Source organism: Sabethes cyaneus, chromosome 3 (genome assembly GCF_943734655.1).
Source record: "Sabethes cyaneus chromosome 3, idSabCyanKW18_F2, whole genome shotgun sequence".
Lineage (NCBI taxonomy): Eukaryota > Metazoa > Arthropoda > Insecta > Diptera > Culicidae > Sabethes > Sabethes cyaneus.
In genome coordinates this window covers 98,258,465-98,275,057 of record NC_071355.1, presented here as the reverse complement: position 1 = coordinate 98,275,057, position 16,593 = coordinate 98,258,465, and the positions used below count along the sequence as shown (strand labels likewise).

General features: G+C 40.1%; 2 protein-coding genes across 3 annotated transcripts in view; both read left to right on the top strand.

Moving 5' to 3' along the window:
* The window catches only part of LOC128742208 (neurobeachin-like protein 1), a 103,707-nt gene that overhangs the window by 77,655 nt on the left and 9,459 nt on the right, over positions 1-16,593 (top strand). The gene's annotated exons all lie outside the window — the stretch shown is intronic.
* On the top strand, positions 6,724-8,771 carry LOC128742210 (larval cuticle protein A2B). Its single transcript, XM_053838490.1, has 2 exons — positions 6,724-6,735; positions 8,256-8,771. Exons 1-2 carry the CDS (start codon positions 6,724-6,726, stop codon positions 8,769-8,771), a joined length of 528 nt encoding a protein of 175 aa, XP_053694465.1.

The window sequence follows — 16,593 nt, the reverse complement described above, 5'->3', positions numbered from 1 at the left end:
GATTGAATACAAGATATTTTATGTACTTCTTGATGTGAGATGTACCACCATATTTAAAAAGAATTAGTTGCATGGTCTCCAATTCGTTACAGCTGGAAAAAATGCTATCAGGAATGTTGAATGTTGACGACTAAAAAATTAAGTTCGTACTTTGTAACAATAGTATATTTTAAACTTTCTTGTTTTTAGTGATGTTAAAAGCAAAGGGCATAGCTTTTCTGTAAAACGCAGCTTCCGCAATCTAAATTTTAAATTTTAAATACAGTAATACCTCGATATGAAGCAACTTTATTTTTATTTTCGTTACGTTATATCGAAGCAAAAACGAAATTTATTCCTATTCGAACGAAATTGATGGCAAATGAAAGGGAAGCCTTTCAAACCGTTAACTTTTAAGTTTCACGATGATTGGTCTTGTAGTTTGAAATATTCATTAAGAAATGTTAAGAAGCGAAGGGTGTGTAAAGATTTGGTAATTGAAATTTGAAAATCTATACAATGAAATTGTATTATAATATAATTTAAAACATTTCAGAAATAGAAATAATTATCGCACAGTAGCAATACGAGATAACACCACAATGAAAGTTAATACGTTATTACGTTATATCGAGGTAAAAGTTATCTTATATCGAGTTACGTTATTTCGAAGTTGCTTTGAATCGAGGTTGCTTTATATCGAGGTATTACTGTATAAATTTTAGATTTGAAGAAGCCGATGCCACCCATCCCGTTAAAAGTTGTAAAAAGGTTAGTAAAAAGTAGCGAAATTTTACAGCTAATAATTTACTGTTAATGTATATTTTGATATTTATCTCTTTAAGAGAATATAAATGACCAACGTTTTTGAAAGAATCGTTATTATTTATTCCAGATTTTAATTCTACGGTCTTTTCTGTTTATTTTTGTATTATTTTTTTTAATGATCCAACCACGGGAAGTGGATGAAAAACGATTATACAAGTAGAAATTTAGAAAAAAAATTATAACTTGCTATAACTTTGAACGTTGTACACAAAACACAAACAGAAAAAGAAAACAATACTTTAGTTTTTCAACAAACGTGATTTCTTCTTTTTCTTTTTTCTCAACGAACCAGAACCCTCTGGTTCTCTGGTTTACAAATCTCAACATTTTTAATAGTTTTATCCAAACTTCTAGCAAGAAAAGTTTGTTCAAATACGTTGATCAGTTTCTGGTAAAAATGCACGTACCTACTTTACTTTATTTGATGGGGACGCACAGTGGATCCTCTTCATACAAAAGCTGGACAAAAATAAAAAAGTTGTCCAAAGATGCTGAAAATGCCACCTAAAGGTAATTTTGGATCGCAGAATATGATTTTTGAATCTAAAATGTTCTAAAATTATCATATGAACGTCTAGGGTTGATTAAAAAATTATTAATACTGTAAATCGTATACTTTATTTTTCTGTATATATATTTTATGTATTCTGAGTGTTTTGCAACAATTCTTTTCGGGCATTCTGGCCACATGCCCAACCCACCACAGTCTGCCACTTTGTACTACCTTCACTATATCAGCATATTTAATCTAGCTCCGGGTTCATGCGTCTGCGCCTCACTCAATTTTCCATTTTGTCACCATTTTCCATTGATCGCAGAATTTTACATTCAAAAACCCTAAACACTTATTGATCAGCTTCCTTTAGCGTCCTTGATTCATGTCCGTAAAGGGCCACGGAAGGCTTAGTGTTGTGTAGAGCGCCAGTTTTGTGCGAATTTGCAAACTACGGAACTTCGACTGGCTACGTAATCTGTAGAAAGTCCGATTCGCGGCTTACATCGTTGTCACATGTCACGAGTGTACCAAGGTATATGAATTAATTCACCACTTAATATTGTTCTCCATCCAGCTCCGCCTTGGCACCAACACCATTTGAACTACCACGTTCCCTGCCAACAACTGTGTATTTTGTTTTTCCTATGCTAACGGTAAGTCCCAATCTAGCTGCTTCCCGTTTAAAAGCCCTAAAGGTTTCTTCCACTGCTATACGCTTGATTCCGATGATATCAACGTCATCCTACAAAGCAAGAAGTATGTGAGATATCCTGATCAGGTCTTGAAAAGGGATCGCAAGTTGAATGTGCCTGCCGTGAATGCGAACTTTCTGCATTCAAACTCCGCTTTTTGAACGATCATTTGACTGTTTTTTGAATCCAATCAATCCGCCGCTTGCGCTGCTGCCGTCTTACAATTCATGCGGCATCTCAGCAAAAGCAAACAGTCGATCTCCCGTTTTGCTTTGCGCTTTGAGAATATAAACTGCAAACTGACTGGAAGCATACGGTGACGTATTTTTTCGTTTCTCTTTTTGTCTCCAAATCGGCTGCTCACAGTAATAGTTTGTCACCCGGACGTCGGTCCGACGCAAGCAAAATATTCGTTTGTATTGGACGGAGTCCGACCGACTTCTTCCATGCACATGTAGTGGTTGTTTTTTTGTAGTATTGAATCATACGATTGTGCGGTTGCTTTTCGTTAGCGTGGTGATTGCCAGTCATTTGACTGTTTTGCAGTCATTCGCTGCTCCAAACGGTAAAGGCAACTTGATCGAAACGAAAATGTCAAAAAGTTTTAGAACGCGTTCGTTCTGCGGCGTGCAATCGGCGTTTGACTGAGCAAACTGCCAGTTGTGTTATGCATAGCGTCCGTATTCCACCTCTAAACGGACGATATGAACTTGAATGCGCGTTGGTGTAACTGCGGTAGACAAAAAGGATCGGTCGAAGCCCTGATCCTGATGATAATCTCGTTCCTTTCCACATTTGCTCTATGTATTGTACCTTCCAAGGCAATGTTGCACCCCCGTTTCGTCAGTAACCAGGTTGCCCTCACTATACGCATTGAACATCACGGGCATGGCAAAATTTCTGCACCTCACCGTTTTGTAGAAACCCCGTACGTCGTTGTTGGCGAATCTCTCCTCTGGGCCGGCGAGCACGTGCTCCTCGTACTCACGTTTTTTTAGACGGTGGGTTCTTTTTTCCACAGTTCTAGCCTCTCTATATCTTTCGCAGTATCGCAGTAAGATTCGACTCCTGGTCTGGTTCTTCTCATCTGTCACTCTCTGGCAATCTGCTGCAACGGTGTCTTCCACGTGTCATGCCTATCACCTCTCGCGCAGTTGTTTCAATGGCACCATGGAGATTCCTTCACAACCCACTTATATCTTCCGTTTCTTCATGCTGTACTGCGATTCGTTGATCAAGCTCTCTGGCGTATTCTGCTGCCACACCTTCTACCATCAACCGCTGGATGTTGAAACGTAGCGTCTTTTCAGTGCGAGGCTTCGCTGCGTTTGACAACCTTGTGCAAATCTTACGCACAACGAGTAAGTGATCAAAGCCGATATTTGGTCCGCGAGAAAACCGCAAATCGATGACATCGGAAAAGTGTCGACCGACAATCAAGACATGATCGATATGAGAGCTAGAGTCTCCATTTGGATGCTTCCAGGTGAAGTTTCCAAATATTCAGTCGTGGAAAGTACGTGCTACAGATTGCCATGCTTCTGCCGCGAAAAAATTTATGAGCCTCAGGCCGTTATCAGATGAACAGGTCGACAGATGAAGACGGAAGGATTCTTCCCTCTCGATCTGCGCATTTGCATCTCCAATGATAATTTTTATGTCAGGTTTTTATGTTTTGAGCACTCTCCGTAGGTTCTCTCGAGTCTTTCGTAGAATTCATCCTTACTTACTTACTTAGTTGGCCTTACGTCTTATGAGAGGCCTGCGTAACATTTTTTTTCCATGTGTGGACTCATTACTGCGACCAGTATAGTTGATCTATTGTAAAATCGCCCGGGTGTTTGCTGTATGACCTGCACTGCATTTCTTTTTGCTATAATCGCTATTGAGTGAGCGATATGCTTATTAAATTTTATGCGTGCTTGCGTGTATTGAGGTTTACCCTTCCTTCAAAGCTTGATCTACTTTACCCACTTATTCCTCGCTGCCAGCACTATCCCATATTATAGCCGTCCCTGGCGAGGACTCATTCGTACCTCTGACCAGTACAATTAACTATAGGAGGGTCATTTGCATTGTCAAGAGGCTTCAGAGGGTAAATATAGAATTCAGCACGAAGGAAGGGTAAATGGAGGGGCCTGAGAATAAACCCATGCTAAAGTCACTTGACATCGAATGGCTTGATTCTACTAAGATTCGAACCCACGACCACTCGCTTGTCAAAGCAGACTCGGTAACCTTGCGGCTACGGAGCCTCCCAACATAATTCCTCCATCTAATTCTATGGCAGCTAGTCTGCAGGTCCGCGGGCACGCAGTGCTCGTCAGATCTCGCTTCACATGGTCTTGTCTTCGCGCTCGTTGTGCCCCTCTTTGTCTTATTCCTGCCGGATTCGACTTGAAAACCATTTTTGCATAATAGTTGTTCGGCATTCTAGCAACCTTCCCAACGTATCCGTTCAGCTTTAACCACTTTCTGAATACTGGGTTCGCCGTAGAGACACGCGAGCTCGTGGTTCATTCTTCGTCTCCATACACCGTTCTCTTGCACAAAGATGGTTATTAGCACCCGCCGTTCGAAAGCTCCGAGTGCTCGTAGGTCCTCTTCTACTAGGTCCACGTTTCGTACCTGTAGAGGACAACCGGTCTAATCAGCGTTTTGTACAGTGTGTTTTGTAGCACGGCTGGTATTGTTGTCCTCTGTTGTCACTGAGCCAAGGTATACGAACTCGTCGACTACCTCAAACTCATCCCCGTCGACTACCACGTTGCCCAATCGGGCCCTGTAGCGCTCGGTCCCGCCCGTCAGCATATACTTCGTTTTAGACGTATTTATGTTCAACCCAATCTAATCTGTTTCGCGTTTTAGTCTGGTGATTGATTTTCCACCGTCTCAAATGTTCTGCTGACAGTATTCATGTTGTCAGCAGAACAGATAAATTGATTGGATTGATTGAAAATCGTGCCCCGCATTATCGTCCTCGAGAACTTGTCCTTACCATCGTCGAATTTATCATTCAAATTTCAACACACATACGGTCATCTACGAGCCTTCATCGCATAACTCGTTACTTTTTCTATCCCAACACTGTGAAACTGACTCGATGTTCTGCTTTCTTACTGCCGCTGTAGTAGGAATGGTACTAGAAATAAATGCCTGCAATCAGGTCTACAGCACGGAACTTTTTTTCTCTGGAATTTGGCCACTGAACACTTAACTCCTTGAATAGTAGCGATCTCCACTCCGAGCCGATGTATCTCTCGAGCAAGCTAGCCAGCTCGTGCCTGTTCATGGAGAGCTTGGACATTCCAGGTGCCAAGTTTCCAATCGTTATCCATTAATCGCAGCAACTGGCCCTGCAATTGTCCTGTAACAGCTGGCTGCGAAGTCTGTCGTATAAAAAACAGAAGGTCAAGTTTCGATAACGGAATGTAGCACTTAGGCTTTGCTTTGCTTTGAGGGTTACGCTAATACTACCTTACCGGGCTTGCGATACCTAGATCCCGCTGACGGGTCTGCAATCTTAGGTATAGCTTGCGGGATACAGCATTTCATATTCAGACGCTCACTTAGCCGCCCCTCACCTAATATGCTGAATCTCGCACCTCCTAGTTCAGTTGCTCCAATATGTGCATGAAGCATTTCCAGGTATGGCCATCGATTGTCATTGTTTGACAGCAGGCGCTAGATAGAGGCTTGAGAGATCCAGAGCTATATTTGACGCTCGTTTCAGATACATCTCCTCATTTCATAAAAAGTACATAAAGTGTGAAAATCGTGTTTTTACAGGAGCGACGTTTTATTACGACGAGTTTGTTCCGCTCGGCACTTCTGGAAGTCTGGAGTATGAGTATGATAGTTTTTCATCCACTTCCCGTGGTCGGACCATTCGAAAATTAGTATCAAAAGAAGCCGAATCAAAATCTGACATAAAAACTCTTTTCTAATAGAATCAACTCTCTTTTTACGCGTTTTCTTTACGATTATCGAATTAACGCGGTTTTTTATGACAATTTTTTAATTAACGCGGTTTTATACATCATTTTTCGAATTACCGTGGTTTTTAAAAATCATTTTACGAACTAACGCGTTTTTTCAGCGATTTTTAAAGCGGTTTTGTCTACGACAATATTTTTTAAATAACTTTTTTGGTTATTTTTTAACTAACGCGGTCTTTTATGATTTTTGAATTGACGAAGTATCGCGGTTTTTAAGCGGTTACGCGCCACGTTACCCCCGTGTAAAAAAGGACTTGAGTGTAGTTAAATACGGAAGAGTTCTTTCATAATAACAATTTTCCGAAAAATTGCGAAAAACGAGTCGTCCTTAACCTTTACGTTCCCGACATCAAAAATGATGGTACTGGCAGCTACACTTTTGGCTCTATCTTCATTTATTTTCATTCGATTTTTATGCAATTAGTCTTTTTATTTCTTTTTTTCCGTGTTGGGGACTTACCACCGCGACCATTATTTTGATCTATTGTGGCGTGTCCTCTTTTAATTTACGCCATGTCGTATCAGTGAGCTATCAAAGTTTGATGAGCCACCTCAACTACTGTCGGCATTTATCCCAATCAGGTGATGCATTTCGTATGAAATTTATCACCTGATTAGGAACAGCATTCCAAATATCGCAGGGCTGAGTCAACCCCTTATCAAGGTATCTATGTCGTTTATGATATAGTGCACCACAGTCGCACAACAAATGTTCGGAGCTTTCAATCTCATGATTACAAAAGCGACAGTTAGCCTCATTAAGTTTGCCGATGAGTTTCAGGTGGTACCTACAAGGACAATGTCCTGTTATCAAACCGGTGTATGTGCTCAAGACGGGTTTTGAAAGGATTAATAGTATTTGTGATTCAAGAGCATTTGGCTCTATAAAACGTTCTGATTGCCGGGCATTCGAGGTAATATTCCAGTTAGACTGTACTTTAGTTTTTCCCAATTCCTAAGTTCCATTTTAAGGGCACATGAAGATAGTCCAAAAAAGGATTCGGGTCCTATGAACTGCATGGATGACCCCTTCTTTGCCAATTGATCAGCAGTTTCGTTCCCTTTGATTCCGCAGTGACCAGGAACCCAATAGAGGTTGACCATATTGCGACAGGAAAGTTTTTCCAACAGTTTTATGCATTCCCACACCAGTTTAGAAGTGTGAGTTTTTGATTTTAAAGCATTCAATGCTGCTTGACTATCCGAGCAAATACAGATATTTGCATTTTTGTAGTTTCTTTTTATGCAGATCGATACAATTTTATGCAATTAGTCTTAAAAGAACCACATTAGATTGGTGTTTAACGAAAAAATAAGTTGATAAATTATGGTTCCATTTTCTCGGAGATATTCCTGCCAACGGATATTTAGGAATGTCCAGATCGGCTCAAAATGCATCCCAAAGTCCACCCAAGAACTTGCGTTGAAATATCTTTTGATTTGATACCCCATTTGCCATATTACTGAAGAGAATTCAAAACGGCCAATTTTCAGCTCCGGTAGAACCGATATCGGATGTTCCGGAGTATGGGACATAAACTTGCGCTCTACAGGATAGTGTAAAATTCATTCTTATTGACCACAAATCAAATGGATAACTTTTGCGCACTCTGTTAAGCAGATTTCTAGTTTTATTTCACATGCTACTTATGACGTCAAAAAAAATCCCACTGCGATCTGTAATATCTCCGGGAAAATGGAACCTAAATTTATTAAATTATTTTTCATTAAAGGCCAATCTATTGTGGTTCTTTTGAGACTGATTGCATAAAAATCTGATGAAAACAAGTGGAGATAGAGCCAAAAGTGTAACTGCAAGTACCTTCATTTTTGATGTCGGGGACGTAAAGGTTAAACGGCTAAGGCAAGAAATTAGAATAGGCATTCCTAGATATGGCGACCGTGGTGCTAGTAGTGTTATTGCTATATCAACTAGGTGGTGCGAGTTTTCTCGCGAATTTTATCTATCATTTTATCCATGCTTTTTGTTTGTACTTGTAACCCCAATCCTTTTTAGTTTACAAATGAAAAAAAGTTTTGAAAAGTTATTGTTCCAATTTATGACCCATTAGATAGCAACTTATATTGATGCGGATACTATTTGTATTCTTTCTTACTGAGGAGCTATCCCTTAATTTTTGCCCAAAAGGCAATTGCCCTTATGTAGAACACCAGTAGTGAGTTACGCAAAACCCCTGCAAACGACCAACGATAGATCTTAAAGAAAAGTGTCTGTGAACCATGTCCTTCTTCTGTTTTTAGGCTTTAGCATTAGCAACGACACTGGCTGTGGCAGCGGCAAGTCCGGTGTACGGTCCAATTTCTTACGGTCCAGCGTTGTCATACGGATACGCAGCGAAAGCTATTCAACCACTACACACGGTCGCAGTTGCCAAACCGATAGTGGCCGCCGCTCCAATCGTTCATCATGCACCCATCATTGCGCATGCACCGGTCGTTGCACCAGTTTTAAAGCACGTTGAAGCGTACGATCCTAATCCACACTACAGCTTTAGCTATGGAGTCTCTGACCCACACACCGGCGATTCCAAACACGCTGAGGAAACGCTAGCCAATGGAGTCGTTCATGGAAGTTATTCACTAACAGAACCAGATGGTACCATTCGCAAAGTTACCTATACGGCAGATAAAATACACGGTTTCAATGCCGTGGTGGAAAAATCGGGCCACGCCATTCACGCGGCACCAGTCGTCAAGAAAATAATCGCCGCGGCTCCAGTCGTGCATGCGGCTCCCATCGGATATTACCACCACTGACGAAACTAACGCATCGGAACTGCAGTTTAGCTCAATTAGTAGGATATGCTCCGTTTAGTTTGTAAGGATACCATGTAGTAATAATTAATTCAAGCAAATTGTCTCCGTTAGAATGGAGATTGTAAAAAACGACAAAAATGAATAAACGTCTTATATTCTGTACCTAACTGTACCTAAGTGCAGTGACAGAATGCAGTCCTTGTTTACGTGAAATTTTTAAAAAACCATATTATTATACCTTATTTCATCGATACATATGTACTTAGCCATTCGAAAAGCTAGTGCATATTAGGGCCACAAGACCTTGACATGGAAACTGTACTTGGATTTAAAAACAGCAGTAAGGCACTTGTTCGTTTTGGCTCGATCTACTCAAGTGCGGCGCGCGACACAACGTAATTCACGATAGCGTTACCACGATGTATGCTACCGGAATACTCGATGACCGATGTTTCATGCGTAAATCATGCTTCGCTCAATCGGCCGCGGTCACGTCGTAGGTTCTCAAGCATACCAACACCAACACTGCTCTAACCCTGCGATCACTACATTGCCGTAATACTTGCATCATCAACACCTAGGGCGACAATACAATTGTCACAAAAAATGACTCGGAATTCGCAAGTCCATGGTTTTATTCCTTAGAGTAAACGCCCTCTTTGTAAAATTCACCCTATCGGATATTGTTTTCCGTTCTGATGGATTACGCTTATTTTTGCTTATGATTGTAAAGTTATTGGTTGAAGGCATGAGCAAATCTTCTATCAATGGCCCACAATCAGTCGCACTATATTTAATCGATCCGATTATTGAATTATAATTTTGTCAGTTTATTTAGGAAAAGTAAAATACAAGAATTGGATGAAATGGAAAAAATATTGCTGGCCGCGAAAAAATTAATAGGATAAAACTGATTAATTTTTTTAGCTGGGTGTGATTACTCCTAGATCTTCTGACTCAATTAAAAAAATTTTTGCGATTGAATTGCCAGACAGTCCATATGATGACAGCACTAGCGGAATATACTTAACGATATGACAAATCTAGGTCACTATCCTTCTTATTCAATTCGAGTTTCTTTCCGTCTGTGGCAGCACACAAGCCGGTGCACGTTTTCTCCAGCCTGCACGGTATTTTGTATGCGTTGACGTCAATTGATTTCGATTCAACTGGTATCCGTCGAACTTTTTAAGCCACCTGCGTTGCGATTCACTTTCATTTGGCTTGTATGAACTCGCATTATGAATAGGGAAACTGATATTTTAGTTTATGTGCTTTAGAAGACCACATTTTAATGAAGAGTAATCAAATCCGGTAACCATTTGATAATTGCTGTGGTTTTACAAAATGGAAGAAATATAGAAAATAAGGGAATTGGTTGGGCAGTGGTTAGAAAATTCGTCCTTTGATTATTTTCCTAATTAATACGTATTTCTCAATCGCTCTCAGCGCTACTGTATTCTGACGGATTTTTCATTCATCTAATTTCGTACAAGTTGTTTCGCCCATTTAATTTTTCCGACGGAATGCAGAATACCACCCATCCCACTTTCGTTTGACAAACCGATCCGACGCAATACAGTATAAAGCTCTCAATCTCTTGATGTCAAAAGAATTTTTTTGTGAGAATTCCAATTCCAACCAAATGTTTTTTTATTTCAAGAGTCTTTGTATGTAATCTTTGCAATCATCATTGGACCAGTTAGAGATACTATATGAAATATAAAGAGATTTTTGCTTTTTTCTCATACAAAAAAGCATTGTAACGTTAGGAAAAGAAAACAAGCGGATTTTGTGTCAAGTTTTTAAGTGACCTAGGCTTCCTATAGGTTGTACAATACTTTAATTTTGAAAAACATTGACCGAGAATTTACATTATTCAAACACCACACAATAGTAAACTGTGCAAGATGTTTGTTTCAAATAAAAACTTTGTTACTAGGGTTGCTGAGAGTACCATTAGCGAAAGATATGGTGATTGGCGACCAGTCCTCTGATTGAGACCGAAATAAAAAACAATTTCTGTTGCAGGTGATGCTATAGCACGATTTGTTTTTTCAATTATTAAGAACGGAGCAACTTAGGGTAGTTGATCCAATAGTTGTGGTAGTACCAATAGTTGCGCTGCTATTCATTATTGATGCATATTTTCGTCACCGTAGTATTTTTAAAACAATAGTTCAATTTTCTTTTAGTAGTATTTCAAAACAATTACGTCCATTATATAAAACAAGTTCTTAGGAGTATTGGTAATTAGACTACACAATTTAAAATTAAAGCAATATTTGCTAAAATGCCGATTTTTTAAAATCAAACACAACTATAGACGCAGTTGGAGCGCACAACTATAGGCGCTCATTTCTATAGTGGCACTCAGGCTTGGCATACACTTTTCGCTTTGATTTTGCTCTTTTGATTACTGCTCCTCAGCCAAGAAGAATTTGAAAAAGTGGTGTAGGGGATATTTGTAGAGCTAGTAATTATCTATAATATTGCTGAAGAAAGTGAAGTTTTATCTTTAGTATTTACGGCGCTGTAGAGGAGCAATGCCGTTGGTAGCAAAAAGAGCGCTCTTTTCGCTACCAAGAGGGTAGCAGCCTTATAGCGCCATAAATACAAAATGCACAGTAATGCTTACTTCAGCAATATTGTAGATAATAACAAATTCTACAAACGCCCCATACATCACTTATTCAAATTTTGCTTGGCTGAGATGCAGTAATCAAAAGAAAAATCGAAGCGAAAAGTGTATGCCAAGCCTGGTGGTGCTACGATGTTTTTTCACCTAACAACCTAGCAATGTATACGGAATAACACAATTAAAGGAATACCAAACTTAATTAAGGGAACATTAGCGTAACTATTGGTACAATATAATTGAATCGGAAAATTCATTTTTTTTTTCTTTATAAAGCTTCTCGTACAATGAAAGCAATTGTCTTGCCTTGTGACAAATACCTTGTGCTTGATAAATTTATACCCCACAAGCATTAATTGAAGCATATACCTCAATAAACAAGAAAAAAGAAGTTACATTGTGCTTAGCTGCGCGACTGATGGAGCATCTACCCTAGGGACCATTCATTTATTTCTCAATGCATTTGGGAGAGGCCCGACATTCGTCACGTAGTTTGTAAATGGTCCCTCAGTTGCACCGTTCTTGAGTAGTCGAAAAAAATAAAAAAAGACTTGAGTGAAGTATACTCTTCTCCTCTAGCAGCGTAGAGTTGGGTTGGCTCGGGCTGTATCTCAATCACTCATACCTGGGCCATCTGTCGCCAATTTGCTGATCATCTCGACACTCGCAAGTCAACTTCATCCTAGCCGAGCTATTTAGCACATTAGGCCCCTCTATTTCTGGTGCCGGTGGGGTTCTTAAAGAGAATAGATTTTACTACACTGTCGTCCGGCATCCTTGCGACGTTGACGCTCCCCCATAGCCTCTCGACTTTCACCAGGTGTACGATGGGAATTTCTCCAAATAGTGCCTGCAGCTCGTGGTTCATACGTCTGCGCCAATCTCCGTTTTCCATTTGCGCTTTGCCAAAAAAAGAGTTCGCAACACCCTTCATTCAAATACAGCAAGTGCACGTATCTTTCGTGATCAAAGTTATAGTCTCAAGTCCGTAAAGCGATTAGCGTTTTTCAAATCGTTAACTTTGTGCAACGACGTAAGGTCCTTGATCGAAACGTCTTGTGAAGGAAAAATAAGACCCGACTTTCCGCTTCAATGCGTTGTTGAATCTTCTTGCTCGTATTATTGTCGGCGATGACCAAAGCTTCAAAATATATGAACTCATCAATCACGCCGTGAATAATTACTGGTCGTGTAAGGCGAATGCTGTTTCTTCTGGAGCCTTTTATTACCTCATGTTTATCCTTTTTTATTCTGGCGCGCATTGCCTCCGCCGTTCTCAAGTTTCTAGTAATGATGTCAATGGGGTTAGTCCCGGTAGTGGCTTACACGTATGCCTCTCACGTCGCGCCGAAGACACGAGTTCAAATCCCAACCTCACAGAAGTCACGAATTGCCCAAGCTGTTCAAGTTACTATAATCAAATAAAAAAAATGATGTTCAGGTTGTCTGCGAAGGGTAGGAGTTGGCCTTTTTTGCTGTATAACTTGTCTCTCGTTTCGAGAGCCCGCCTCCGTAAGTGCCTCCGAAACATCTCAGGATAGCTTTGATCAGCCCCGTTAGCTTGCCCGGAAAACCATTCTCGTGCATTATTTGCCATTGATATTCGCACTCGACTGCACACTTAAAAAAAAGCACCGAATTCGGTAAAATTTTACCGAAATCTAAACAGCTGAACGTTCGGTAAAATTTTTTATGTTACCAAACGTTACTAAAGATCCGTAAACGTCGAAATGCATGACCAAAATTTTTACCGAACGTTCAGCTGTTTAGATTTCGGTAAAATTTACCGAAATGTTTAAGTATGTGTGTCGTATGCCGCTCTGAAATCTTCGAAAAAAGTTACGTGGATACGTTGCGCTGTACCCCCAACATTTCTGGAGGATTTGTCAAAGCGTATAAATTTGATGCATAGTAGCATGGACCCCATAAAGCCCACCTGATAAAGGGTGTCCCACATCAAATTGCATCATGAAAAAAACGCTGTAAAATATTACCCAATTGGCTGATCCTTTTCGAACTTTCCGACAATAAAATCTTACCCATTAGTAAGCTTTTAGCATATTTATTTCATTCAGATTCAATAGCATAACCGTATGCTCGCACCATACGCTTAACAACACTCATAAAGTTCTTTACAACACCTGGCTGCATCTTCTTCTGTACGGAAACTCACTTTGTCTTCGTGTCTTCCCCAGATTTGACCTTTTTAGGATGCTCCCGTAGTGCCTGCTTCATAATAACCCAGTATTTTGCGATGTACCTTAGTTTCGGTGCGTTGTGGAGGAAGGGGGGTTCATGCCCTTGGGTACGAAAGTGTCCCCGTTGGCTTCGTACGACTCCAGGATATCCTTTAAATAGTGGCATAAAACTAGATCCGGCCAGAAGATCGCAGGGCCCTCGTGTTGCTTCAACAGAGGAAGCACACGCTTCTGTAGACACTCCTTGAGGTAGATCTGCCCGTTTATAGTCTTTGTAGTCACGAACGGCGCACTCCGTTTGCCACATGAGCAGATCGCTTGCCAAATCATGTATTTCTTGGCAAACTTTGAAAGTTTCTGTTTCCTTACTTGTTTCGGATCATCAAATTTGTGCTGGGCAGTGAAGAATAGTAGCCCCGGAAGCTGCCGGAAGTTCGCCTTGATGTAAGTTTGATCATGTACAGTTTCCGGGCCCGTGACTTTCCCATTATATTTTGCCGTTCGTCACGATGTATGTTCTATTAGTGATTAGGATGACAAGCTTGTCGTGGTAGCGTTTTTGAGGAGAATCCCAATGCTTCGGTCAGGGTTGTGGTCAAAAAGTTGAATCTGTCCAAGTCTTTCGTTCAGAGAGCCAAGGACCGGGAAAGACTGCAATCGCACAAGACTTGGACAAATTCAGCTTTTTGGCCACATACCTGACCGAAGCATTGGCATTTTCTTTAAGGGGGCATAGTACTTTTTACACCATATTTTTGGCCTTATTTCAAATATTTTTTTCTCGATAACGCGGAAGGCGAATTAATTCGGGTTTTTTGCATTCTAAACATTGTCCTTTGTACTAATATTTACCATTTTGTTTATACATGGCAACCTCTTCCCTCCTCCCCTACGGCTCCTTGAACATGTACATTCGAAAAAAACATGAATTGCGGTACCATGGATTGGCGCTCGAGGGCTTATCCGAAATGAAAAATTCTAAAACGACATGAAAGTACATTAAATTATCTCGTGTTTGACTCATCTGACACCTTTTTTTAAAATTCGAACGCATAACAAAATGGCGGACATTTAAACTTAAAAGTAAGGTTTTTAGTAGAAAAAATTGACTTTAAACATTTCTAAAAAATACAAAAATTGCAATATTGAAAAAAGGATGGGGAACACTTGATAATTTTGTTTGCTTTAAAACAAAAAAAGAATCATGAGAATTGCTCGAGCCGTTCTTGAGATATTATGGTACCGACTTTAAAAACCTGGTTTCGAGAAAAGCGGCATTGAAGTTTTTGTGCGCTGTGCAATCGTTCCTGACATGCGCGGTACAAATGACTGTAACTTTGTCATTTTTTTGGAATTCATCGAAAAGGCTTCAAACACATATGCTAAAAATGTTAATCTTTTGATATAAACAATAAAAAAATATTCGATTTTTTAGAATTGAAAAAGTACTATGCCCCCTTAAACGCTTCCACGACACGCTTGTCATCTTAATCACTAATAAAACATCCATTCTGACCGCATTTCTCCTTCCGTTCGATGCTCAGAGTTTCGTACACTCAAAATATTCTGCACATAACTAATAGTAAATTTCCATAGAAAAATCCATATGATTATCATGAGCCGCATATAAACACGATCCTTCCAGATATACTCATAAAAATTATACGCGTATGAATAGTATGTGCTAATTTTTCGCTTGCACATAAATGATAACTGTTTGGCACATAAAGATCATTTACTGGGCACATTGCAAAAATCTGTATGTGGGACACATAGAAACTATGCGAAAAGTTTTCTCAGTGTAGTAACGTTTAATCACACGACTCACCATTGACTGCACGATGTCCCGATAGGATAGTTGAGGATTGTCCAGGTGCTTGCGTAAAATCAATTCGCGACATTCCTTTTCGGGTGACACCATTCTTTTCAATTTTCGAAAAACTGACAGCGATAAAAATACAGTGTAAACAATACACTCCAAAGTACTTCCACCCAAATTTTCAAGAGAAAATACTCAATGGGTAATTTTCTACAGCGTTTCTTCCGTGGTGATATTTGATGTAGGACACCCTTTACAAAGCTTGTTCCCAATTCATTTTTCGCTTCACCGCTCTGGTAAAATGGTGGGCCTTGCCACCCGCGAAATTCAGCGATCTGCTGTTTTAAGCACCAAATATCGTTTCTATGTCCTTTCGAAAACTTTGTCCGTGCCGAATGTTTCGAGTTGAATTTTCTTGATTCTTGGTAGGAAGTTTGAGTGAGCGAGTTTCATGTTTGAGCGTTAGTGCCGAAACAACACGTTTATTAATTCAGTCGCCCGCTCCGGATCAGACGCTGTTGTGAGCCGTTCCTATCCTGAAGTGAAACACACGCTCATGGCTGGCAAGGCCATTCTTGACTTAGGCTTACACTTAGCATTCGCCAGAGAGCCTGCCCGTATACGGCCTTCCTTTCCACTGAGGTTGGTTATCCTATCCGATCTCCACCGATTGCTCGTAGAATTGCCAGATAAGATTCTAAGGACCACTGTGTATTTGTCTATATGCTCGTGTAATTGTTGTTGTTGTAGTTTTTTATTACCGACACTTTACACTTGATAGTGCATTCGTGTCGGATCTCACGTGTTATAATGTTGAAATACTATCGAATTTTTTTTTTAACTTCGCTTAGCTCGGTTGTCATATAGGCTTTTCTCCTCTTGTGATACGCCATGGCAGTACACCACCCACTGGCGCAAACAACTACGTACTTTAAGACACACAATAATATATATCAGCAAAAAAATTTCGCGAATACTCTCTCATAGGTTGTTACTTACAATCTCGAAAACACTGAAAAAATTGGTTGTAACCATCGAAATAACATATTTGCAATGTATTTTGGGTAGCGACACCGTTTTGTGTTTTGTTCTCGCAATTAGCGAAGCCAAACAAAAATTTCTTTTATGGCCAATACGGGTTTTGCAGCACAGCACAGCATAGTACCG